The 26,238-nt window shown below is 51.7% G+C and overlaps 2 protein-coding genes and 1 pseudogene across 10 annotated transcripts in view; 2 read left to right on the top strand and 1 right to left on the bottom strand.

Annotated features, from left to right (window-relative positions):
* Window positions 1-317: 317 nt before the first annotated feature.
* On the bottom strand, window positions 318-1,174 carry LOC132238814 (transcription elongation factor A protein-like 3; annotated as a pseudogene).
* A 4,174-nt stretch (window positions 1,175-5,348) lies between these two features.
* Window positions 5,349-13,129, top strand: DES (desmin). Its single transcript, XM_059703252.1, has 9 exons — window positions 5,349-6,021; window positions 6,966-7,026; window positions 7,172-7,267; window positions 7,406-7,567; window positions 7,729-7,854; window positions 8,259-8,479; window positions 9,919-9,962; window positions 12,056-12,138; window positions 12,346-13,129. Exons 1-9 carry the CDS (start codon window positions 5,444-5,446, stop codon window positions 12,385-12,387), a joined length of 1,413 nt encoding a protein of 470 aa, XP_059559235.1. The 5' UTR covers window positions 5,349-5,443; the 3' UTR covers window positions 12,388-13,129.
* A 6,889-nt stretch (window positions 13,130-20,018) lies between these two features.
* The window catches only part of SPEG (striated muscle enriched protein kinase), a 56,259-nt gene continuing 50,039 nt past the window's right edge, over window positions 20,019-26,238 (top strand). For 7 of the 9 annotated variants that reach the window (XR_009453758.1, XM_059703267.1, XM_059703253.1 and 4 more), the window contains exon 1: window positions 20,021-20,559. Coding sequence is in view for 8 of the 9 variants with exons in the window: in XM_059703267.1 (XP_059559250.1) it covers window positions 20,160-20,559 (400 nt within the window). In the remaining variant the exon portion in view is untranslated. Of the gene's footprint in view, window positions 20,560-26,238 lie in introns of all 9 variants that reach the window. The other 2 variants (XM_059703265.1, XM_059703266.1) reach the window with 1 other exon arrangement.

The raw sequence follows: 26,238 nt of genomic DNA on the forward strand, positions 1-26,238 counted from the left end.
GTTCAGAGCCAAGTCTGGTAGAGATGTTGATTTTGACTAGAGAATAGGTGGATTTATTTATTTACTTATTTGCTTTCTGCCTCATTTCACAATTACATTGAGCTGTTGGACTAGTCAGAAGAGCAATTTTGTGTGTGTGTGTGTGTGTGTGTGTGTGTGTGTGTGTGTAAACTTTTTCCTTCATTGTTTTACAAAGTGCCATGAATATCTCTTCCATGCATATGGGTGAACATCCCCTACGGATATAGAGCACTGTATAGTTGGATAAAAAGGCCGCTGGTAACAAGAATGACAGGCACCTGAAGCAAAGTATCAGCTTAAGGTGAAAACACATCACCTGGCAAATGCCCACCAGAGAAAACAGAGTTGAAATATTCTTACCAGAGAAATCAGAATTAAAGTCCAAAGGCTTTAAAGTATGGGATATCATGTAAGTCCCTTTGGGTCCTATCTCCACCCTGCACTCCCCTGACACCCCGTTAGCCCCTTGGTAGGAATGGATCCTATGCATCTTTTTGCATCCAATGAAAACCATCCGTTTTGTTCTTTTTTTTTTTCCTTAGCTCTTCCTGAGCCCTTGAGGCGTCTCCACCTTTCCTCATCGTCTCCTCACTGCCCAAATGCCTTTCCTGTAAGTCCTCCTGATAGTCCTTGGGGGAATCATCTGTCCACCCGTCCGTTTTTGGTTTTATTTTTCCGGGGCACACAATCTTCAGCCGGGCGCTCCTTGGCAGCCCATGGCTGGCTCTCTGGCTTGGCCTGGGTTCTGACTTGCCCTCACCTGGTGCTTTTCCCTCGCCTTCTGACTTGCTTCCCCTCATCATCTGGCTGTCCCTCATGTTGGTGCTTTTCCGCATGCTCTGGCTTCCCCTCCATTTCTGGCTTTTCTTCCTCATAGACTTTTCCTTCATCTTGTGTATCTACATCATCTTCAGTCTTTCCCTCGCTTTCCAGCTTTCCTTCGTTTTCACTGTAGAGTTTTTCCTGCTGAGATAGCCCCTCCTTTTCCTGTCATGCAGGGATTCTGGATAGGTTCTTTCTCCTTTTCTAGCCTTGCAGAGTGCTGGGGACAGACACGCAGACCTGTGGACTGGGCCAGGCCTGCACCTCCTCGTACACATGAAGCTGGCTCATCCCTCACCTGCTGGGGCAGCTCAGGAGGTTGGTAGCACATGGACAACAGGAGTGGACAGTGAGGGGTAGAAGGGCAATTTCCTTCTCCATGAACACTGCTGTCTCTCCACAGCAGTAATCCCAGTTCCATCCATAAATCCCAGGGAAGGTCTCTGATTGGCCCTGCTCAGATCCAGCACCACCCTTTGAGCCAATCACTACAGTAAGAGGGATGCAGTTCTTTTTTTTTTTAATTAAATCTTTATTGTTCAGATTATTACATTTGTTCCTCTTTTTCCCCCCATAACTGCCCTCCTCCCAGTTCCCGCCCCACCCTCCTCCCTCACTGTCCTCATCCATAGGTGCACGATTTTTGTCCAGTCTCTTCCCGCATCTCCCACACCCCTTTCCCCCCGCAAGAATAGTCAGTCCATTCCCTTTCTATGTCCCTGATTCTATTATGATCACCAGATTATTTGTTCACTTGATTCTTAGATTCACTTGTTGATAGATGCATGTTTGTTGTTCATAATTTGTATCTTTACCTTTTTCTTCTTCTTCCTCTTCTTAAAGGATACCTTTCAGCATTTCATATAATACTGGTTTGGTGGTGATGAACTCCTTTAGCTTTTCCTTATCTGTGAAACTCTTTATCTGACCTTCAGTTCTGAATGATAGCTTTGCTGGATAAAGTAATCTTGGGTGTAGGTTCTTGGTATTCATCACTTTGAATATTTCTTGCCATTCCCTTCTGGCCTGCAAAGTTTCTGTTGAGAAATCAGCTGACAGTCGTATGGGTATTCCCTTGTAGGTAACTGAGTTTCTTTCTCTTGCTGCTTTTAAGATTCTCTCTTTGTCTTTTGCTCTTGGCATTTTAATTATGATGTGTCTTGGTGTGGTCCTCTTTGGATTCCTTTTGTTTAGGGTTCTCTGCGCTTCCTGGACCTGTAAGTCTATTTCTTTCACCAGGTGGGGGAAGTTTTCTGTCATTATTTCTTCAAATAGGTTTTCAATATCTTGGTCTCTCTCATCTTCTGGCACTCCTATAATTCTGATGTTGTTACGCTTGAAGCTGTCCCAGAGGCTCCTTACACTATCTTCGTATTTTCGGATTCTTTTTTCATTTTGCTTTTCTGGTTGGGTGTTTTTTGCTTCTTCGCATTTCAAATCTTTGCCTTGATTCTTGCGCTCCTCTAGTCTGCTATTGGGAGTCTGTATAGTATTCGTTATTTCAGTCCGTGTATGCTTAATTTCTAGTTGGTTCTTTATCATAACATCAAGGGTCTCATTAGATTTCTTGAGGATCTCACTACATTTATCAGCGGCTTCTAGACAGTTCTTAAGAGACCTTAAAAGTGTGGTTCTGAACTCAATATCCTCCATTGACAGTTTTGTCCTGTTTCATTGTCTCTGCATTTTTTATGCTTTCTTGGTACACCCCCTAGTGGTCTTTGTGCGCAGTCTTGTTGTAGTTAAGCCTTGATTGTTGTTGGCAATAGTGGGGGTGATTTGACCTCCAGGCTAACTGGCTATGAGAGTCCGCTGTGTCTGCAATGGGAGAGCTTCTGTGCTGGATCTCTAGGGCGGTGCTAATGTAGCATTTGCCTGAGGCTATCCGGCAAATGGCTCTGCGCAAGGTTTGGGCGGGGTGGGTCCCCGGGGATCTACAGGGCGGGCTGGAGCGAGCAGTTATGGCTGCTCTCGGTTTCGTCCCTAGGGGCTCTGCCTCACAGAGTCCCAGCAACCGCTGCAAACCTCGGAGAGAAAGCTCCCTTTGAGTTCCGACCGAAGCCAGACAGTCCCGCTTCTCCCGTTTGAGTCTGGGTCCCTAGAGACTCGCCCGGATCTGGAGCTCAGAGTCTGAAACTCCCTCCTGATTGAAAACAACAACCGCGCCCTCCGCACCTGAGTATTTCACTTCAGCACTGCGCCTCCTCTGAATCTGGGTATGATATTCTCTTTCCTCCTAGTTGTAGAATTTCCACTCAGCCAGCCTTCCTGTGGTTCTGGATGATGTCCGTTCCGTCTTTTAGTTGTTTTTTGAAGTGGTTGTTCGAGGCAGCAATCTCCGGCATTAACCTATGCCTCCATCTTGGTTTCTCGGATGCAGTTCTAAGACTGGCTGAGAGCTGAATCACTTATCCACTCCTGATGTGTGTGTGTGTGACATTTTTTACCAAAATAAGGAAATGAGAAAGGAAGCTCACAGGCTACTTTGAACTACAACAAGGACAAGGCTGCCTGGAATGTACTAAGAACCACATGCTCTCCAAAATTCTCCAGGAGTCTAGAATCTAGATTGGGAGACAGACACAAAAATAACCAGAACGCAACAGCTTGCAGTGACTCCAAGAATGGATAAGAATAGCTGGAACTCTCCACCGACCTCATAAGCTTGTCTCTTGGGTAAAAATTAGACACATAATGTGAAAGGGCTTTGAAAAGACAGCAGTAACAAAGCTCTTTAAGATCACCTGGCACATTCACACCCACCCTGGGGACAAAGCATGGGCTCTGGAGTCAGATTGCCTCAGCAGAGTGGCATAGGGTAGGCGGTTCATACATGTAAAGTATTATTATTATTTTTGCATATTGTTACCTGAGGCATGTATAGGGTAAACATGGCAAGGCTAGTATTCTCTCTCTATAATGAGGACACTGAGAAGTAAAGGACGTGTCTGCTAGTAATTAGTTCTGCTGGTAATGGCAGAGTTCGGGAAGGACCAGAACTCTATTTCCAGGATTTGCATTCCAAAAGGGTCAGGCCTCAGAGAGGCCTGTGGAGTGCCAGGTGGAGGTGTGGAGACAGCAGTGTTCATGGAGACGTGGGCATGTCCTGTGGGGTCAGTCAGTGCCTTGCAGATGGGCAAGAAGACCTCTGCAGGGCTCCATTCCTGCTGGGGGCTTAGAACACTGTGGGGGTGGGAAGTGAGTGGGGCTTAGCGCCCCAAGCCTTCCTCCACCATCTGACACTCACGCCCCCTCCTCAGGTACCTGGCCCCCACCCCAGAGCTTCTCTTCTGTGCGCTTGTTTACCGGACCCATGCATTCTCCTCTATAAATACCAGCTCTGGTATTTCGGGTTGGCAGCTGTTGCTGTCAGGGAGATGGCTGGGTTGACATGCGGCTCGTGACAAAACACAAACCCCTGGTGTGTGTGGGCGTGGGTGATGTGGGTAGGCCCTACCCGGTAGGGGGTTGAGTCAGAGAGGGATGGAGTGGACACAAGGGGATAGAAACCAGATGAATTTGGTGGTGTGGGGGTGAGAGTGTCCCTAGCCATTGGAAACTGAAAGCACACCAGACTGTTCTGGGAAATCACCCTGTTGCTTATAAACTTGAGGCCGTGTCCTCATCAGTAGGTGGGGAGGAAAAGGCCTATACTAGTCTAGGGGGAAACTGAGGCTCAGAGCTAGAGCCCAGGTGCCCATGGACAGCTCTGGCCATGATTGCTCTCTGGCCCTAGGGCAGGGATGGGCAAACTTTTTGACTCGAGGGCCACAATGGGTTCTTAAACTGGACCGGAGGGCCGAACAAAAGCATGGATGGAGTGTTTGTGTGAACTAATATAAATTCAAAGTAAACATCATTACATAAAAGGGTACGGTCTTTTTTTTTTTTTTTAGTTTTATTCATTTCAAACGGGCCAAATCCAGTTTGCCCACGGCTGCCCTAGGGCATGCTCACACTCTGAGGCCTGCCTAGAGACCCTCCCCTCCTCCTCTAGGTCTGGCTGGTGGACTCCTGGTCTTTGCCTGACACCCCCCCCCCCCGGCCCCCAAACCTCTGCCACTTCCAGAGAATCTTTGGAAAAATGGTGACTTGGAGCCTTTCTTGGGAACAGGCCTTGTTCCTTCAGGAAATGACCCAAAGTCTCACCTTGGAGACTTCAAAAATGAGACCCTCAGACTAAACGGAAGCCTCTCCCAGGCTCTCTCCCCTGACTACCGCCAGTATGAGGCCGGCACCCAAAGGCTGAGGGGGCCTGCCTGGGGATTCCGGCGTGCTCGCTGCCCTGCTGAAGCTGTGGGCAGGCCGGCCACTCTTCTGCCCTCCTAGGTGGATCAGCCTCTCTCACACCCCTTACGAGCCCCCCACAGGCCTCTTGCTGGGAAGCTGGGCTCCCCGCCCCCTCGCCAGTGGCCGCCCTTTCCTGGCAGGACAGCCGGATCCTGCAGCTGTCAGGGGAGGGGCGGCGGGGGCTGATGTCAGGAGGGATACAAATAGTGCCGGCTGCTGGGGGCCCGGTATCCCCTGTCGAATCCACTCTCCAGCCGGCCGCCTGCCCGCCGCCTTCTCTTCGCCTCCCAGCCTCGCCCGCGCCGCCACGATGAGCCAGGCCTACTCCTCCAGCCAGCGCGTGTCCTCCTACCGCCGCACCTTCGGCGGGGCCCCGGCCTTCTCGCTCGGCTCCCCGCTGAGCTCGCCCGTGTTCCCGCGCGCTGGCTTCGGCAGCAAGGGCTCCTCGAGCTCGATGACATCCCGGGTGTACCAGATGTCGCGCACGTCGGGCGGGGCGGGGGGCCTGGGCGGGCTGCGGGCCAGCCGGCTGGGGACGGCCCGCGCGCCCTCCTCCTACGGCGCGGGCGAGCTGCTGGACTTCTCGCTGGCCGACGCCGTGAACCAGGAGTTCCTGACCACGCGCACCAACGAGAAGGTGGAGCTGCAGGAGCTCAACGACCGCTTTGCCAACTACATCGAGAAGGTGCGCTTCCTGGAGCAGCAGAACGCGGCGCTCGCCGCCGAGGTGAACCGGCTCAAGGGCCGTGAGCCCACGCGGGTCGCCGAGATCTACGAGGAGGAGCTGCGCGAGCTGCGGCGCCAGGTGGAGGTGCTCACCAACCAGCGCTCCCGCGTCGACCTGGAGCGCGACAACCTGCTGGACGACCTGCAGCGGCTCAAGGCCAAGTGAGAACCCTGTGTTCCCACCAACCCCTTCCCACGGGCGGGGCGCGCCTTGCAGGGAGAAGGTCATCTGCCTGTGTCCCCTGAGCGAGAGGCACTCCAGGTCTCTCTCCTGCGCTCCACGCTACAAAAGAGTTTTCTTGGAGACATTATGGGGCGGAAATGGGGAACCTGGGAAGACCCTGTAGACAGCCCCTTAAAAAGCATCTTAAGATGATGCGGTGATGTGGCTGGCGGTCAGGCGGGCAGATGGGAGGTGGAGGGAGGAGGGGCCCAGGTTCAGTCAGAGGGAAAGGGGGTTTGATAAGAGAGGAGGAAATCTGGGGCCAGCTGGGAAGGGGAGGGGCCGGGGAATCCCATGGTAGCTCTCAGCTCCTCTGTGATGAGACCCTGGGGAGGGGGGTAGAGTGGGGATCTGTGCCCTGGGCCTAGCTGAGGCTGTGCCATTTCACAGGGGAACAGATAGTCCAGAGGAAAAAGGAGAGTGGGTGGGGGCCCTCAAGACAGCTGGGAGGACCGGATGGTGGGCTCCACTGGGCTCCCAGTAGGAAAGGGCAACAAGGATAAGCGAGTGTTCATGGGTCCTGTTTCTGACAGCCCAAGTGAGCAGAGTCGCCACCCTGCCACCCAGGTCACAAACATTAATCGAGCCCTACATGGGCCAAGCTGGGGCTAGGAACCAGGGACATAGAGGTGGATAAAATAGACAGGCTTCCTAATCTCCGCGAGGTCACAGTCTGATGGGGACATAGACTTCCAGGGTGTGGCTCTAGGGCAGATTGGGCCACTTCCTGTCCCCTCCCCCATTGGGCAGGGCCTCTCCTGTTTCTACCCAGCACCCAGGCCTCCTTTCTCTGTTCTCAACCCACTCTCTGGGCAGCCCTGGGCAGTTTTATTCCCTACAAACTACCGATCTTTCTGTCTGTCTGTCTGTCTGTCCCCACCAGGCTGCAAGAGGAGATTCAATTGAGAGAAGAAGCAGAGAACAACTTGGCTGCGTTCCGATCGGTGAGCCCTCATTGATCACTGGGGATCTTTACCCCTCTGTTTCTCCCCGCCTCCCCCCCGCCCCCCCGGGGAGGGGGGGCCCTGGTTTCCCTCAGCCCTGCCCGGGTGATCAGTGACCCTGTCCCTCTTGCTTGACCTCTCCCAGGATGTGGATGCCGCCACTCTAGCTCGAATTGACCTGGAGCGCAGGATCGAATCTCTCAATGAGGAAATCGCATTCCTTAAGAAAGTGCACGAAGAGGTATGCTCTGGGCCCTCCTCCTCAGGGTCCTTAGATTCTGGTGAAAGCAGGTGGAAAGGGGGGATCGTGGTGCTGGGCCCTGGGAATGGGGGTGTGAGGGTGCCTGGTAGGGGACTGAAGCCCAGATGCTCCCTGCAGGAGATCCGAGAGCTACAGGCCCAGCTTCAAGAACAGCAGGTCCATGTGGAGATGGACATGACCAAGCCGGACCTCACTGCTGCCCTCAGGGACATCCGGGCCCAGTATGAGACCATTGCTGCTAAGAACATCTCTGAAGCTGAGGAGTGGTACAAGTCGAAGGTAGGCAGCCTGACCCCTACGTCCCCCTCAATTCCAGTTGGGAAGTGTTTCCTGTGGCCCCATCCACGGGGAGGAGGGTGAGCCAGGGTCTCTGTGCTCCCTTGCCCACCCCCACCTGCATCCTGCATCCTCCTCATGTCAGGGCCCCTCTCTGCCCTTAGGTGTCCGACCTGACCCAGGCAGCCAACAAGAACAATGATGCACTGCGCCAGGCCAAGCAGGAGATGATGGAATACCGGCACCAGATCCAGTCCTATACCTGCGAGATCGATGCTCTCAAAGGCACTGTGAGTCCCTGCCCACCTTGCCTGGCCCAGCCCTTCCTACCTATAGCTCCCACCCTCACTCTGTGACTTTAGGCCCATCACATGCCCTCTCTGGGCCTCTGTCCCCTCAAATCTACCACAGCGGTAAGAACAGGTGGATTGCCAGTTGGGCTCTCAGGAAATCATGAGGCTCCTGTGTGGGGGTGCAGAGGCTGAACAGCGATACCGCCCTTTGTCAGTTCTATTGTCTGAGTTTCCACATAATACTTAATTTGAGTTCAGGGTTCCCTGGCTGAGAAGAGTTTGACAACTCCTGGGCTTGACCATCTGGAGTGTCTCCAAGCCCCGAAGCTGTCTTTCCCCCATCCTGGACCCCTCCCCACTTAAAACAACCTGACCTTGACTTGGGCATCCCTCCCCTGCAGAATGATTCCCTGATGAGGCAGATGCGGGAGATGGAGGATCGATTTACTAGCGAGGCCAGCGGCTACCAGGACAACATCGCTCGCTTAGAGGAAGAGATCCGTCACCTCAAGGATGAGATGGCCCGCCACCTCCGAGAATACCAAGACCTGCTCAATGTCAAAATGGCCCTGGATGTGGAGATCGCCACCTACCGGAAGCTGCTGGAGGGCGAGGAGAGCCGGTGAGGGGCAAGGCAGGGCTGGCAGTGGGGTTCTGGGGCACCCATTCCTGCCATGGTGGGGGCTCAGGATTACCTCAACAAGACCTGGAAACAATATTACACAAGAGGCCACCACTCCACTAATAGCAGAGAATTAACCAAGGCCACCTGAGTAAAAGTGATTTAATTAATAGCTTTTATAAAAAGAGAAATATAACTATTCCCTCTGCTACCTTCAGAATTAAGAACCCGCAGCATAAAACCATGTTCAGCAAACGGTAATAAAATATTACTGCCAGTCAAGGGAGAGATGAGAGCAAAGTGGGGAATGATGAGGTAGGAAAGGGAGGGGCAGATAAAGGCAGAGACAGGGAGAGACAAGCTAGAAGAGAGGGTGCAGACTTGTACACTGAGGGCGCACATGTGCACACACGTGCTCATAGGAAAAAACCAGAATGACAAGCTCGGACATGTAAATTCATTCATCTCTAGACACAGAAAACAGCACACAATTGGAAGGGGACATGAGATCACCTGCTGGGGTGGAGGGAATGTTCTATATCTTTATTTAGACTTGCAGTTAGACACTGATCAAAACTCACTGGATTGCACACTAAAGACCCATGCATTTCACTGTATGTAAACTTAACTTCAATTTAAAATAGGTCATTAACTAAAAAAAATGATGTCCATTGATACTCATAAAAATGATAATATTGGAAGTTCTTAAAAATCAGCAGACATGTTTAGGTGGAGACTTAAACATTTCAGGTTTTGTAGAGTAACACCTATATGTAATGACTTTAAAAAATATATAATTGTTATTGATTTCAGAGAGGAAGGGAGAGGGAGAGAGAGATAGAAACATCAATGATGAGAGAAAATCATTGATTGGCTGCCTCTTGCATGCCACCCACTGGGAATTGAGCCCACAACCCGGGCATGTGCCCTTTCCTGGAATCGAACCTGGGACCCATCAGTCTGCAGGCTGACGCGCTATCCACTATGCCAAACCGGCTAGGGCTATAATGACCTTTTAAGGTAGCTAAATGGCATTTCCTGGAACTTGGCCTCACATGTGGATGGGCCAGAAGTTCCCACCCTGGCTGGAGGGCACACACAATGGATGTCCCCCTGAGCTGCTATCCATACTTCCTGCCATGTCAGGAGCAAGAAGGGAATCCTGGTGAACAGGACAGTGCAGCAGGATTGGGGGTGTTGGTGTCATACCAGCAGTCCGAGATGGAATGGGTGATCCCTCCTGAAGGGACAGTTCCGGGGACAGCCAAAGTTGGCCTTTGACCCTATGCCCTAAGCAGTATGGCAGTGGGAGTGCTGGGTTCCCTGGGACTGGGACAGCTGAGGATGGTGTTTAGAGAGGACCAGGGCAAACTTGATAGGTGGTCACGGGGAGAGAGAGAGGGTCCTAACCCTTTGGGATTTGATCTCTCTCCTTTCAGGATCAACCTCCCTATCCAGACCTTCTCTGCCCTCAACTTTCGAGGTGAGTGTATGTTAGCAAGTGGAGGCCTGGGTGGTGCGGGGCAGGAATCCAGCATGGGCAGTGCTCAAGACCAGCCAGGAGGGGAGGATGGAACTGTGGGGACAGGACTGGGGCTTGGAGAAGAGAGAGGGAGCTGCTGCCAGAGTAGGGGAGTGGTGGGGAGGGGGGTTAGGTAGAGGATCTTCTGACAAAGAGATCGTTTTATTTTATTATCTCACTAGAGGCCCAGTGCACTAGTGGGGGGTGTGGCCTGCGGGGATCAGCCCGCAGTGGGAGCGGTGGGAACGCTGCTGCTCCTCCTGGTCAGTGGAGCGGCCGTGGACCTGCCCTCTGAGTGGCTGATCCCTGGTCCGGCATCTTCCGTGGAGCCGCAGCACTTGCCTCTCCAGGGGACCTGCTCAGGGCAGACCCAGGGACAATAGCACTGAGAGCCGGGGGAGTAGGCCTCAGTTCCACAGCGGCCACGAACCTGCTTTCCAGCCTCCTGGGTCAGCTCTGCGAGCCCCGTGGCCTGTGGGCATCTGGAGGAGGTGGCAGGGAGCGAGGAGGAAGAGGAGGAGGCAACTACCACAGCCCGGGTTCCTGCCCGTGGGCCCGGGGTTCACAGTGGGAGCAGCCACTCATCCTGGTCAGCCCATCCTAGTCAGCCGAGCGGCGCTCCCACTGTGGTAGCGCACTGACCACCAGGGGGCAGCTCCTGCATTGAGCATCTGCCCCTTGGTGGTCAGTGTGCATCATAGCAACTGGTCGACCAGTTGTTCTAGTTGTTCTGCCATTCGGTGGCTGGGCTTTTATTATATAGGATGATATTGTATTGACCATGTCCCCTGAACCTTCTGAAAATATTGAGCATCAGCAAACAGCTTCTTTTTCCTGATACACCCAAACTCTGAAGGAACCAGGGGTGTCCTTAGGGGCCAGGCAGCAGAAGCAACTAGGATCATACTTCCTGGCTATAAGGCACCAACCACCCATTGCCTGGCAAATTGCCAAGTGCCACCTCTCCCACCCCCACCCTCTCCGCTGCTTGCTGAACACCTCCAGTTTGCTGGAACAAGATGTTGGATTCAGGTTTATAACAATGAAGCCAAACCTTAGCAAAGCCAAACAATGAGAAGTAGCTGCTAGGGCATTGTGCCATTCTGCCATTAGTAATATGCAGATCGCATGGCTTTCCAACCCTGGAGAACAGAAAAACACACTATAATGATACATTAGGAAAGGAAGTCGGAGTCGTTGGCAGCTTTGCCTTTCCTAGATCACACCTTTTATATCTTCGATGTTCATTTCCATCAGGGAAAAATACATGCTGGCTCCACGGAGTTACAACGTTCATCACAGGCTGATTGCTTGCTAAGGAGATTCACGAACACCAAACTCTTAGTACCGCGGACCTAAACTTGACCCTTACTGTAAAACTCAGCACCTCTCTTTTTAGTTAGTCATTTATACAGATACCAAGTGTGAGCCTCACATTTAAAACTGCTTCACGCTTTTTGAAATTAATAGTCCTGTGGCCATGATAGGACAAGTATCATTGTTACCATTTCACAATGAGGAAACTGAGGCACAGAGAACAAGTCACTGGCCACCAACACAATGAATCAGTGACTGACTCCTGTCCATCTCTCTTTCATTAAGACATCAAGTTACTCATCCAGAGCCTTAAAGGGGGCTGGGTACCATGAGATCCTCTAAGAGAGTATCTTGGGACTGGGTTTTGGGTTCTAACTGTACAAATTCATGCAGGGCTCTCCTGCAGCCCAAGGGTGGAGAGGGAGCAAGATGTATGGGGAATGGAAGTGCTGGGTGGCCTGGGCCTCAGGGGTCCTGCCCTCCTGAACCAGTTCACATCTGGAGCACTTTTGTTGGTTCCTAATCTCGTCTCAACCATGGGACTAATTCTGGGATCCATGGAGCCACTCACTGTGCTCAAGGACAAGTGATAAAAGTCCTGCTGAAAAAGTACCAGGTCCATATAGAAGGGGTGGGAGTCTTCTCTCTGCCCCTTGGGACCAGGGGTAGACTCCCAGCCCCTGGAGCAGCCTGGTCTGAACTCGGTCAGGCTGAGCATGTGGATGGATCTGTTACAGAAACAAGCCCTGAACAAAGGGGTTCCGAAGTCCATACCAAGAAGACAGTGATGATCAAAACCATTGAGACTCGAGACGGGGAGGTGAGTCTGCCTGGTCCCCTTACTGGTGGGGGCCATGGGGTATGTCTGGGAAGCTGTCAGCCAGGTGCTTTCTGCCAGCTGTGCTTGTTTGAGTCCCTGTCTGCGGGGAGAGGGGTTCCTGCAGTTCTGGAATGGGGGCTGGGCGGCTGGCCTGGGCTCCATTCTCCTGCCAGCACTGGATTGGACTGTGTTTCTCTTCCTCCCCAGGTCGTCAGCGAGGCCACACAGCAGCAGCACGAGGTGCTCTAAAGCCAGAGACCCCTCTGCCACCAGAGACCGTCCTTGCCCCTGTCCTCACTGCCTCCCGAAGCCCGCCTCCTTCCATCGAAGGGCACCACACCCAGCCACCGTCTCCCCTCACAGCCTCTGACCCTTGCGCACCAACCCCCCTCATGGTCCCCACAAGGGACATGGCCCATCCCTGCCCGGCACAGGGAGCCCCCAGCAATGTGAGTCCTGGATGTTGGACGTGAGCGAGCCTGGCTCTTGGCCGCCCATGGGTGTGCTGGGCAGGGCCTGAATGGAGCCAAGGCAGAGCAGTGACCCTGCCCCTCCCACCTCTGTGACCTCAGGCTCTAGCCTCTGGCTTTGGAGAGGGCCCCTCACCCCAGCAGGGTGTTGGGACCCATGGGGTGGACCTCTCCACTCCCCAGCCCAGGTCAGAGAAAGAAAGGGCCTCCTCAGTAAGCCAGGCAGGCAACTGGGGGATTGGTCCCTGTGGAGACTGGGGGGCACTAAATTAGCTCCATAGTCCCTTATGTTCCCAGGGTAGGCTTAGCAAGCAGTGGCTGCAAGAGGGAACCCCCGAAGGTGCCAGATGTGGGAGCAGGAGATTCAGAAGGAGTGAGGGAGGGCGAGATGCTGAGAGGAAAGGAGAGGACAGAGGCAGAGCGGTCTCAGGCAAGGTGGCAGGGCGCCCACCTCCCTGTGCCTGCCCCTCCCCCACTGCAGGGGCTGGACAGAAACAATAAAAAGAGAAGCACAAGCCTAATACGTCCCCTGTTGTTTTGACTGCCAGGTCTCCTCTAGGAGCCCAGCCAGACTGTCCCCCAGGGCCTGTCACCTCCTCTGCTCCCAGAGCCTCCCTGCCTTGTTGTTTGTGTGTAACATATGGGGGCGGGAGCTGGACGGAGCATTTGTTGGGGAACCACAAATCCCTCCTATTAGGGCCCAATTCTGGGACTGCCCCCCTTGGGCCTCCTACCCCCTTCAGATCATCAGGGCCCAGGGACACCACTGCTGCTCTTGTTGAAGGTCATGGTTCCCCACAGACTGGCTCTGAAGTAGGGCTCCTCCCCGGTTCCTTTCCCAAAGAAATTCACACCTTTCCATGACACCTGCCTAAGCACCTTTATGCACAAGAGCCAATTCAGGAAAAACAACCATGTTAAGGAAAATGAAAAGCTTTATCTTGTTCTTGGAGAAGAAGACCCAATACTCTAAAGCTGTCCATTCATCCTCCATTAACTTATCATTTTAATGCAGTGCTACCTCAATTAAAACACTGAAGGGAAATTTGGGGAGAATTTGGGAAGATGGGAGAGGAACATAGGTCATATGAAAAGAACATTAGGAAATTGTGGAATAAAACATTTACACTGATGGGTAGCGCAGGGGCAATTGGGTAGCCACACGGGACAGAATGAAGGCTGTCACTCTTCATTCCTTCCAAAAAATAAATTCCAGGTGGATCAATGATTTAGGAAGCTTGATGGATCCATGTGGGTCTCAGCCTTCCTGACACTCCTCACAGATGGAGAGATTAGTTAGCCTTTAGAGATGGGAAGAGGGTAGAGATCACAAACAATGAATTCAGATGGTCTGTAGGGGAAATAAACCTAATGGAGTTTTAGTCTTAAACTGCCTAATCTGATGTTCCTAAGTGTTTTTTTCCAGAAACTTCCAAAAGCCTTTCCGGTGTCTTTTTCCCTTCTTTGGATGCACTCCTCCCTCACAACTTGCTCCTTCCCCTCTGGGCTGTGTAGTCCCTCCCTCTATGAAGGCCCCTCCCCCCCTTTTTAAAAAGTATTTTTATTGATTTCATAGAGGCAGGGAGAGGGAGAAAGAGACAGAAACATCAGTGATGAGAGAGAATCATTGATCGGCTGTCTCCTGCACACCCGCTCCTGGGGATTGAGCCTGAACCCCAGGCATGTGCCCTTGACTGGAATCGAACCCGGGAACCTTCAGTCCGCAGGCAGATGCTCTATCTACTAAGCCAAACCACCTAAGGCTTTTTTTTTTTTTTTTTTTTTTCAATCTTCACCGGAGGACATGCTAGAAAGAAGAAGGAAGGGAGAGGGAGAGAGATTAACATCAACGTGAGAGAGAAACATTGATCGGCTCCCTTTCATACTCTCCCCAACCAGGGATGGAACTCACAACCTGGGTATGTCCCCTGATTGGAATTGAACCAGCAACCTTCCAGTACACAGGGCTTCTTGGTGTTTCTTCACCTTTGCGCTAGGAACATCTGGAGCTGCAACCTGGTCGCCACCCTCGGCCACTGTCCACTATCAACTCATGGTCACTGTTTCCCCCAGTGCTCCAATGAGGTGAACCCTGCAGGCCCCAGAATTACCCCCATCAACCTGTAGCAGAGCTCCAAGTGAAATTAGAAATGGCATTTCTAGGGTCTTCACGCTGGAATAGAGGAGGAGGGATCGGTGAGGGATCTTATCCTTGAGTCTGCTGGGGACCCTGAAATCTAAGCTAGTCTCTGTGAGAGAAACACCTGGGCGAGACTGGGCCCCGGTGGATAAGAGGTGATGTATGGATCTGTGAGTACTTTCTGGAGCCTCTAGCTTCCTTCTTTCCCTTGAATGAGTTATGTGCATTCATCTACCCATCAAAGCACAAAGGGCCACATAGGTCAGGGAAGGTCTGAGAGGCAGCCCCATTCTCCAAAGAAAAGCTTAGATGTGGATTAGTCACCATGGTGGAGGGAGAGTAGGAATCCTAGTCAGAGTCAGACCTCAAAGGCAATGATCCCCACACTGATGAAATCCCAGCCTTGCTCCAATGCCTTGATGAGCAATCACCGAGCTCTGCTTGGAAGTCTCTGTGTCAGAGAACTCCCTGCCTCCATGGTGACCCCTTCCAGCTGGGACAGCTCTGCACACATCCTTCTCAGCACACATCTGTGTCCTGTGATGACCACACACTTGTCCTCAGAGCAGAGCAGAGAAGAGACCCAGACCCACCCTGTCCCACAGTAGGGATGCATTCTCGGAGCAGAGTCCTCCTGGGACTAGTAATTCTGGTTCTGAGCCCTAGGCTTTGTCTGCCTCCTTGGGAGCTGGACAGTGACCCAAGGAAGTTAGGGGTTGGGGAGACAGGTGCGGTGCTCCTAGAGAATGGACAAAAATAAACCAAAGAAGATCTGGGTCTCATGCTGGGGGCACTTGGCATCTCCTCCTTCAAGACTCTGAACACTGAGAAATAAGAGGGCTCACAGAAGACTGACAGCTTCCCACTAGAGCCATGGGACCAGTTCCAGACCAACTGGAGGAGTAGGAGGGACTGTGGAGGCAAATATATCCCTAAGCCAGGAACTGAGGCCTCAGTGGGCACTCTCTGGCCCTGTCTGTCCACTCTGGCTACCCTCCCAGCCCCTTGAGACGATGCATCACACCCATTCACCGCTTTCTCGTCCTCCTCTCACCACGAGCTTGCCCCGGACACATATGCAAATACATCCGTGACCTTTGGTTCAACACCTAACATGTCAGCTACCCAAGGGCAAGGTTTTTATTCACTAACTGTATCCTTGGTGCCCATAAGAGTGCTTGGTCCATAGAAGGTGCTCATTAAATATTTAAGTACTTGTTGAATGAATACCCACTGGGTACTTTTATTTGCTTTTCTCTAAATCAGTGGTTCTCAACCTTCCTAATGCCGTGACCCTTTAATACAGTTCCTCATGTTGTGGTGACCCCCAACCATAAAGTTATTTTCGTTGCTACTTCATAACTGTAATTTTGCTCTGTTATGAATCATAATGTAAATATCTGATATGCAGGATGTATTTAGATGACCCCTGTGAAAGGGTCGTTCGACCCCCAAAGGGGTCTCACCCACAGGTTGAGAACCGCTACTCTAAATTAAATATTTATCAGAAAGGCCCATGGCCCCCACTTCATTCACTGATTCAACCAACATTTACTGAGCCTTTACCATGTTCCGGGCATGTGGTATATCATTATGAGTAAGAGGAAGCTCCCCACTGCCCAGAGAGGTGGGGTGAACTGCCCATATCTGTAGCAGAGGAGGACCAGGCCCCAGGTTCCTTGGCCTCCGGAGCCCAGATCCCTTTCCATGACACCATAGGCTTGTGATTGCTAGTCAGGGAAGACTGGCAGCACACACCCAGCCCGGTGCCAGGCCGCAGGGCACTGTGGGGCCCATTCTGGGGGACAGATGAGCACCTTGCAGACAGCTGCCCTGGGTGACAGGCCTGGCCAGGATGATGGCTTCTTGCTGTCACAGCTAGTGCAGGCTCCTCCAGGAGAGGGCGCCAGCGACTGGAACAGGTCAGTGCCTTCCCTACCCAGGCCCACACACCCCTGCTTGTGCATCAATGCATGCCCATATTGTGACTATTCGAACAGGAGACACACAAGCCATGTTCCAGGCTCTGTGCCAGGCCCTTTATAAATAGTTAATATTCATGTTAATATTTAATATAATAATTTAAAGCCATCACAACAACCTAAGTCAAATCATGTAATTCCTTGGCTCAAAATTCTCTGCGATAACTTTCTGGTTCACTAGGAATAAAAGTGCCATGGCCTACAAGGTGCTAGGCTGTCTGACCTCATGTCTCTGTTCAGCCCCACTGGTCTCCTGGCTCCTCTTGGAGGCCACCTCTGCTTGGAGCAGTCCTACCTGGATCTCTGTGCCATTTGCTTCCTCAGCCAGGAGTAGGAATCCTGGACTCAGAGTCAGACCTCAAAGGCATTGATCCCCACACTGATGAAATCCCTCCCCAGCCTTGCTCCAATGCCTTGATGAGCAATCACCGAGCTCTAACCACCCTACCACATTCCTATCTCCATACCCTGTTCCATTTTTCCACAGCACTTATCTTCTTCTAAAAATCTTTATTATCTACAATAATAAAAGCGTACTATGCTAATTAGACCTGACAACACCGGGGGCGCGAGGGAAGCCCGGGTCCCAGGTGCCGTAGGGAAGCTGGTGCTGGCAGCCGGGGGAAGGAAGGCTCACTCTTGTATGAATTTCGTGCATCAGGCCTCTAGTTTCTTTATAAAGAAGAAATAAGCAACACAGGGGCAGGAATACTTGTCTGCTTTGCTCACTGCTATACTCCTAGTGCCTAGAACTGTGCCAGGCACATAGTAGGAACTCAAGAATTTGTTGAATGAATGAATAAACCCTGAGTTGGATCACCCCCATTTTGTAGATGAGTAAACTGGGGCTTAGAGATATCAAGATCACACAGTTCATGATTCAACCAACAAACCAACCAACCAAGCAGCCAACATTTACAGACCATCTACTGCATTCTACACAAATCATTGAGGCACAGTGCTAGGTGGCTTTGGGTTATTGGTTTTTAAAAACAGTTTCTAGTCCTTTGTTCTTGATGTTCCAACTGCTTGCAATGTCTTGCCTCTACATTTTAACAATTCAGTTTACAGTTAAAAATTCAATTTATCATCAGTGGTTGTGTGCAGAGGGCATGTTTGACTACAAAGGGGATGCTCAGGCAAATATTTAGGGTGATCAGACTGTTTTGTAAGGTCCTGGGGTAGTGGATTCATGATTCTCTGCATTTTTTAAAACCTGAGAACTGCACAGTACAAAGAATAAGCTTTAATGTATGCAAACAACAAAATTTTCATTCCTCAAGGTTTTTAATCTCTATGGACAAAATTCACTATTTAAATTGTTTCTTCTTTCCCCTGTCCATGAACACACACACAAGCACACTTTGACTTTGGTCTCCCAGAATGAAGATGTGGGGTAAGGGGGCTACATTGAGAGTACCTTTCTCCATCTGTTGATGGTTTCTTTTGCTGTGCAGAAGCTTTTTATTTTGATGTAGTCCCATTTGTTCATTTTCTCTTTAGTTTCAAGTATGAGTTCCCTATAAATTTTGGAGATTAGGACCTTTCTCCATCTGCAAATGACTCAGGGCTCCTCTGCCTTCCCAGGCTTATTCCTCAGGGCTCAAGGTCAGACCTGGGCCTCTCACCTGGACTTTAAAAAAATATTTTTTATTTTGAGATCATTGTAAACTCACATGTGGTTACAACACAGAAAAACAATACAGAGATAACCTGTATGCCCTTCATCTGGTTTCCCCCAATGGTAACATCTTGCATAACTATAATACATGATCAGAACCAGGAAATCGCCATTGATATAGTTCACCCAGCTTCTTCAGATTTTGCCAGGTTTATATATATGATTTGTGTGTATGTGTGCTTGTGCATGCACACATGTGCATGCATTTAGTTCTATGCAACTTTATCATGTGTAGATCCATGTGACCACCTCCATAGTCAAGATACAAAACTGTTCCAGCACAAAAGTCTCAGTTGGACTTTTAAAAGCAGTTATGTCCCGCCCTGGCCAGTGTGGCTTAGTTTGATGGGCATTGTCCGGTGCACCAAGCGGTTGCAGGTTTGATTCCTGGTCAGAGGCATGTGGATTTTGGGCTGGGTCCCAGGTATGGGATGTGTAGGAATCAGCCGATTGGTCTCTCTCTCTCTCTCTCCTCCCTTCCTCTCTCTCTAAAAAGAAATAAAAAATATTTAAAAAAGAATTTGGCAGAGGGCATTTAAAAATAATAAATAAATAAATAAAACATAAAAGTGGTTATGTCCTATCTTGCTGTTTCTCAAAGTGCAACCCTTATGCATCAGTCACCTGGGACACTAGTTGAATGTGCAGACTACGGACCTTCCCAGCACCGCCTACTGAACCCGCATCTCTGGGGGTGGAGCTTGATTCTCTGTACTTTTCACAGGTGCCTATTTTGAGAACCACTGCTCTAACTGGCCTCCAACTCTCCCATCTCCAATCCACCCTCCACACTGTGGCTGCCAGAGAGATTCTTCTACAGCATAGCTCTGACCATGTTATCCTGCTGCTTAGCACCCGGCAGTGGCACCCAACTGTCATCAGGAGACTGACTTTAGCAAGCAAAGCTCCCTGGGTCAGGCCCCACTTCCCACCTCCACTCACCCTCCCCACGGCAGTTCAGTCCTTCCAAACGCCTCTGATTCCTAGAACACATCATCTGCTTTCATCATGTTCTGATTCCGGCCATGCTGTTCCTTCCCTCTCCTCTCTGCCTATTGCAAACCTGTTCAACTACCCATTTTTACAGATGAGGACTTGGAGGTTGAGAGAGGCTTGATGTCACCCAGCAAGCGCAGGCAGGACCCGCTGGGAGCCAGAATCCACCCTACTCCCTGCTCCTGGTCTTGCTGTTTACCACACGGTCATGGAGGCTGCCGAGGCCTCTGCTCCCTCTTGTCTGGCTGTCGCTCCCCTTCGCCGGGCCTTCCTTCCCATCTGCCGCTCAGACACTTCACCCAAGACCTCCTGTCCCTCTCCCAGCTGGGAATCTGGGGCCTGCGGGGAGGGAGGAAGGGAAATGGGATCGAGCCCAAGGGTAACCCGACTCCTCGGAGTGGGCTTGGGCGCAGACACACCATGGGGGAGGAGGCTGGGACTCGGTTAAACTTGGTGAGGGTCTGGGGGCACCTGGAGGGAGGGAAGGAGTGGAGTGGAGTCCAAGTCCCCTCCTCTGCTGCCCCCTCCCTCCACAGCTCCCTCGAAACTGGAGCCGGGGGCCCTAAAAATAGCCCCCGAGGAGCAATTGCCAGCAGGCCGCCCTGGTGACCTTCTGGGTAGCGCAGGCTGAAGGCGGGCGGGCAGCAGAAAGGCAGGGCGCCGGCCCCCCAGGACTCATCTTCCAGGCACCATCCCCCGGGCGCCCCCGTGGCCGTCGGTTCCAGCACCCCCCAGCCCAGCTCGCTGAGGCCATGCAGAAATCGCGGGGCCTGAGAGGCGAGGAGGCGGGCACCAGGGCACCCCCCAGCCCCGGAGTGCCTCCGAAGAGGGCCAAGGTGGGGGCCGGCGGCGGAGGGGCTGGGGCCGGCGGAGGGCTCGTGGCCGGGGCGCCAGTCTTCCTTAGGCCCCTGAAGGACGCCGCAGTGTTTGTGGGCTGCGACGTGCGGCTGCGGGTGGTGGTGAGCGGAGCGCCGCAGCCCAGCCTCAGCTGGTTCCGAGATGGGCAGCTCCTGCCCCCGCCAGCCCCCGAGCCCAGCTGCCTGTGGCTGCGGAACTGCGGGGCGCAGGATGCCGGCAAGTACAGCTGCAGGGCCCAGAACGAGCGGGGCCAGGCCTGCTGCGAGGCCGTGGTCACAGTGCTGGAGGTCGGAGGTAATGGGGAGGGAGGGGCTGGGTGGGTGCTCAGCGGTAGAGGACTGCCAGGGCCACGTGCATTCATCCAGACTTCTTCCCAGGTGCTTTGGCGTCTCAGCTGCGCTGACCCAGAAGTGCCCACCGAGAGGAAAGTGCAGGGAAAGGGGTGTCAAGGTAGAGAAGCTCCCCACAGGAAGGTCAAAGGTCATGGGTCAGCAGTGGGTAAGCAAAGCCCGAGCCCCACTCAGGCCTCGCTGGGGATTCCATAGTGGACACCCTCATAGTTTCCCCGTAGCAAGAGGCCACCTGCAGAAAATCATCTTCATCAGCTCCAGTAACTTAGACCTGAGACTCCTGATCCGCTCCTGACAGGGGTGTGCACCCCTGGTCCAGCTGCGATGTTCAGGGGACGGGTCAGAGCTCCTTGCAGTCTGTTGCTGGGGGAGGTTGGTATGCCCAGCACCAGGCTGGTTGGAAGAGACCAGTGGGTGGATGAGTATTAATAAATGGAGTCCAGGGCAACCGGAGATAGGTCTGGGGGCTCCCAGGCATGTATGGAGGTGTGTGCCTGAGAACCTACATGTCAGCATGTGCTTGTGTGCATGTGTGTGGGGGTTGTGGGCTGTGGAGGGGTTTGGTGGTACCAGCAGATGAGGGACAGAGGTTTGTGGAGTTGGTATAGAAAGCCCATGGCCTGGACACACTAGCGGAGGTTTGGAGAGCATGGAAAGGGAATGCTTAGGCGGGTGCCCGGGCCCTGCCCCTCTTGTGTAGAGTGCTAGTCTTGTGTGAAGGGACCAGGGATGGTCCCAGGCAGGAGAGTGTCTGAGGCTGGGCTTGGTGCTCAGGGTCCTGTGGGTGTGTGTGCCTGACCAGGGCCCATTCTCCTTGGGTCCTTGTTGGGGCTTCCTTTTTTACCTTCTCTAGGCCAAAGGCAGAGCCTTAGGTTAACTGAGCCTTAAGAAACAGAATTCTGAGGAAATAGACTGCAGTTAGGGGAGATGGCAGCGAGCTTGGGGGAGGTCACTGAGTGTGTCTGGGCAGTTTCAAGAGGGAATTCTCACTCCAGCTGGCTGGTGTCATGTAGGGGTACATCCTTGGGGGCTGAGGAGGAGGCATAGGGATATGAAGGGCCTTTGTACCTGGAGGGAAAGAAGGTGCTAAGGGGCAGCCATGGCAGGAGATGGAGCAGGGGCTCACCCTCCCTCTGTCAGCATCTTCTCTTTCCCTAGCTCCACCCTGCCCACCCTCCTACAGTCTTCAGTGACTAGTTCCTTGGAGTTTCCTGAGGCCAAGCATGAGGCAGAGAGGGCCAAGGCTGGCTTCCTTGACTGGCCTTGTACTTGGCCAGGTACAGGCTATCCCAGTCTGGAGTTAGAGAATGGGGCTCATCCTGGAAGAGCTTTGAGCTGGGGAGGGATCGGACTCCTTGGGGGATCTTAGCTCTGGTCCCCTAAGGGGATGGGAAACAGAACATAAATCGAAGGGCATGATAGATAGAGTGATGAGACTGCAGCTCAGGGAAAGGAAGTGCTGAGGAGCTTGGTGGTCACAAAGTTTGTTTAGAGCTGGAAAGAACCACAAGGAACTGAAGCTTCAGATGCCTCCTTTTACAGGTGGGGACACTGTGGTCCAGAGCGCAGGGAGATCTGCCCAAAGACATACAGCTAATTATGGCCGCCTTGAATTAAGAACCCAGGTTTTCTCTCTGGAAGCTGTTTACTGCTCCGGGAGTTCTAGAGGAGGGAGAGAGTAAGCGAGGGGAGCTGTCCATTGTGTAGAGAGTAGCTCAGGCCTGGTCTTGAAGATGAGAGCCTCCTAGCCTGCCCTGGTCCCCCAAAGTAGGCAGAGTGATAGGGTACTAGAGCCCCTTTCCTTGGGGCAGGGTTGTCTTCTCAGCTCCTCTGTCATCTGGGTGGCATGGCCAGCAGGCTGAGCCCTGGCTGGCATATCTAGATGGAGGCCAGGGGGATGGTCTCCAGGCTGTTCTGTTGGAACAGCATGTGGGAGAGGAAAGGACCCTGGGGGCAGTGGCACTGGACTTGGGGCCTTTAGACAGTCATGTTAAACAGGAAGAGGGTTGGGCTGCAGCAAGTCACATTTGAGAACTTTTCCCACCTGTGAAACCTTTAGCCCAAGAGCAGCTTTATAATTAATATTAATTGGTAATAATTTTTAGTAGTAACTTATAATAGTATGAATAGCTACTACACTACTGTGTGGCAGGCAATATGCTGTCATATCCTTTGACATATCATTTAAGCCCCACATGACCCTGGGGAAACTGAGGCACAGAGGGATTAAGTGGCAGGTACTGCTGTACAGATAGCAGGTGGCAGAGCAGGGATGAAAGCCTTGGTTTGTTCCACTGCGAAGAAGAACCACGTACTTAACGACTACACCCCTCCCACATGATTTGGGGCGGGTAGGGACTTTGCTTTGGTGATGCTGGGGGCTGACTAGGTGAGTCTGGCTTCTTTCTCTTCCTATTGCCTCCTCACTCCCACCAGTCCCTGCCCAATGGCAAGTTCTGGTCAGGGGCAGCTGGGCAACTAGCTCAGCACTGCTCAGACTTTCTCATGGAAAACGTTCTTGGTTAGGATCAACAGTGGGAGGATTTCAGGGCTCTCGAGGAAGCCCAGCCAGGACCTGGATGCAGAGGGAAGGAGGCAGTTTCCTGGCTGGAACTGTTGTCTGGCTCAGCAAGATGGGGTTGATGCTGAGGTTCCTGGCACTCCTAAAGCCTGAACTATTAGCTCAAAAATGGAGGGACATTGCATGGCTTGGGGAGGCTGGGCCCTTGAGAAGACAAGTGGACTGAAGGATGGAAAGTTTGAAGATGGGAAACAGAAGGTTGGGATTGAGGGCCTAGAAATGAGGAAAGAATAGGAACAATGAAGATGGTAGAAATATAGAATCCTTAACACGTGTAAAGCACCTGATCTCATTTCATTTTTTAATTCCTTAGCCCAGGTTACTGTTATGTTATTACATGTATAAGAAAATGGGGTTATAGAGGGAATTTACCCAAGGTCACATGGCTAGTAAGGTGGCAGAGCCAGATCTGAAAGCCAGGTCTCTGGGTCTAGGTCCACATTTCCTGTCAATATCCCAAAGTCATCTCCTGGCCTGTCTCCAAGACAGGCAGGCAGTCTTCTCCTTCGAAATCTCAGGTTCCCATCTGCATGTGCAAATCAAGTGACCAAAGTAAGTGCCACCCTCAAAGCTTGGGGCATGTGGCTGGAAGGGACGGTCTGCACTAAAGGGCAGGGGGTAAGGAGGATCTGATGATGCTCACTGTCTAGCTAGAAGTTTCATAGCCAAGAAACCAGTGTCAATCAGAAGGGCCAATGGTCAACAGATGGTAGTGAACCATGCAGGAGGTGGGGGATTTGAAGAGAGGTTAGGGACAGGGAGAAAGGGCCAGTTTATTTATTTTATTTTTTAAATATTTTTTTTTTAAAAAAATTGATTTCAGAGAGAGGAAGGGAGTGAGATACAGAACTAGAAACATCAATGATGAGAATCATTGATTGGTTGCCTCCCTCCACTGCAGATCGAGCCCACAACCTGAGCATGTGACCTGACCAAGAATCGAAACATAACCTTCTGGTTCATAGGTCGGTGCTCAACCACTGAGCCACACCAGCCAGGTGAGAAAGGGCCAGTTTAGACAAGGGAAAGGTGGGGAATAATACACCAGAGCCTGCATGGAGGTATATTCTGAAGTTGTCATCTTTTTCACCTGGAATTTGGAATGTCTGGATAAAAAGCCAGGAGGGAACCACTATGGAGTTGGGGATAGGTATGGAGTGTCTCCATCCATGCATGCCAGGTCCTAATTAGGAGAGGAGGAGGGACCAGGGAGGAGCTCCTGGAGGAAAGAAAGAGAAGAGCAGAGAGACCCGGAAATCAGCCTGAAGCAAGGCAGGTCCTCCCAAGCAGATCCTGAGTGGAATGTGAGATGGAAACTTCTCCAGCCATTTTTTGCAAAAGGTCTGGGTCAGGACAGAGAAGGGAGGGAGGCTGGATGAATGAGCTGCTGCAGGAAGATTTACTATCCCCATCCCCACCACCTCTTGTCCTCTCCACCTCCAGCTTTGCCATCCATTCCCATGTTTATCAGGTGGCTACTGTGTGTCAGTCACTGTTCTCAGGATACATGAGTGTGGGGAGGGGGTAAAGCCCCCAAACTCCTGTCCTCCCAGAGCAGTAGTTTTCAACCTTGGCTGCACATTAGAATCACCTGGGAATCTTTTTAAAATCCTGATTTCTGGGCCTCACCCTCCGGAAATTCTGTTTCTTTGTTATGGGGTGGGGCCACAACATTAGTAACAAAGAAACAGAATTTCCGGAGGATGAGGTCCAGAAATCAGGATTTTAAAAAGATTCCCAGGTGATTCTAATGTGCAGCCAAGGTTGAGAACCACTGTCCTAGAGATGACACAACATTCAATAAACATAACAAATAAGCAAAAATTATACAATATGCTAGAAATACAGAGCTCATAAGGTTTCAAGCTCAGGGTAAGTGAACGAAGGGAAAGGAGAAACTGAATCTAGGCATGAAAGAGAGGAGGCAAAGAGTAGGGGAGTGAGGCAGGGCATGATGACAGGGGTTTTCTCTGGTAGGGGAAATGCTGGCAGTGCAGAAATTAGAAGTCTGGGTTTGGGAAATGAGAGGGGGCCACAGCAGTACAGCCATGAAGGAAAAATGGGGTAATATTGGATCTACCCTGCAAGCATGCCCCAGGTCAACCTTGTGGGGGTGAACAGAGCAGGCCCAGGAGCGGGAACACAGAATCCCACAGGCCTCTGCTCAGCCCAGCTGTCCCGTCACTCACGCCCGTTGCCCATTGGTTATTTTTGCTATGGAATGTGCCAGCCCCTCGGATTCTCCTGGAGAACAGGGGCTCAGGTTACTCCCTCTCCTCACTCAGCTCCCCCATCTGTGAGTGGGTGTGTTTGGGGGTGGCAGGGAAAGGGCCTGTGGGTGGTCAGGGTCCTCTGGCTGGAAATGATATAGACACACATGTGTACCCTCTCAGCACAGGTCCCTGTGCATGTATCTGCATGTAGAACATTTGCCTCTGGGTATCTGGGGAACTGAAGCACTTGCATGTACCCAGAATGTACCAGACATGACTGTAAAGTAAAGGGGCCACAAATAACTTCAGGGGCCAAGTGGAAACTGATCATGAGCAAGGTCCTGTTGTCAGCGGCTGAACTTGAGCATGCTTGCCCCCCCTAAAATATGTACTGTGCAGGCTGAACAAAACTCATCCGTTGGCTCTGTATTTATTTTGGACCCATGCTTTCAAGAAATAAAGTTAGGGAACCTACTGACCAATCAGTGTGTGAGTCTTTATGGCACAGTGGTCACTAATTCCATCACAGTGTCTGGATTAGAATCCCGATTCTACCAATTGTTGGCTGTGTGACATTGGGCAAGTAACCTCTCTGTGCCTAAGTCTTCCCCTTGTTGTGAGGATTTAGTGAATTTATTCATAGAAAGTGCTTAACACGCTAAGGTGCATACTAAGCATACAATAAGTGTTGATGATAATGACTCTGTAGTCACATCTCGGAAACCAGGACTGGCACTACTTGTGTATGCTGGGATGGAAACTTGGATCTGGGGGACACATGGAGACACACAACCTGTGTGGCTTTGGCTAAGTGACAGGACTTTTCTGA

The sequence above is a fragment of the Myotis daubentonii genome, chromosome 7 (assembly GCF_963259705.1).
Source record: "Myotis daubentonii chromosome 7, mMyoDau2.1, whole genome shotgun sequence".
Lineage (NCBI taxonomy): Eukaryota > Metazoa > Chordata > Mammalia > Chiroptera > Vespertilionidae > Myotis > Myotis daubentonii.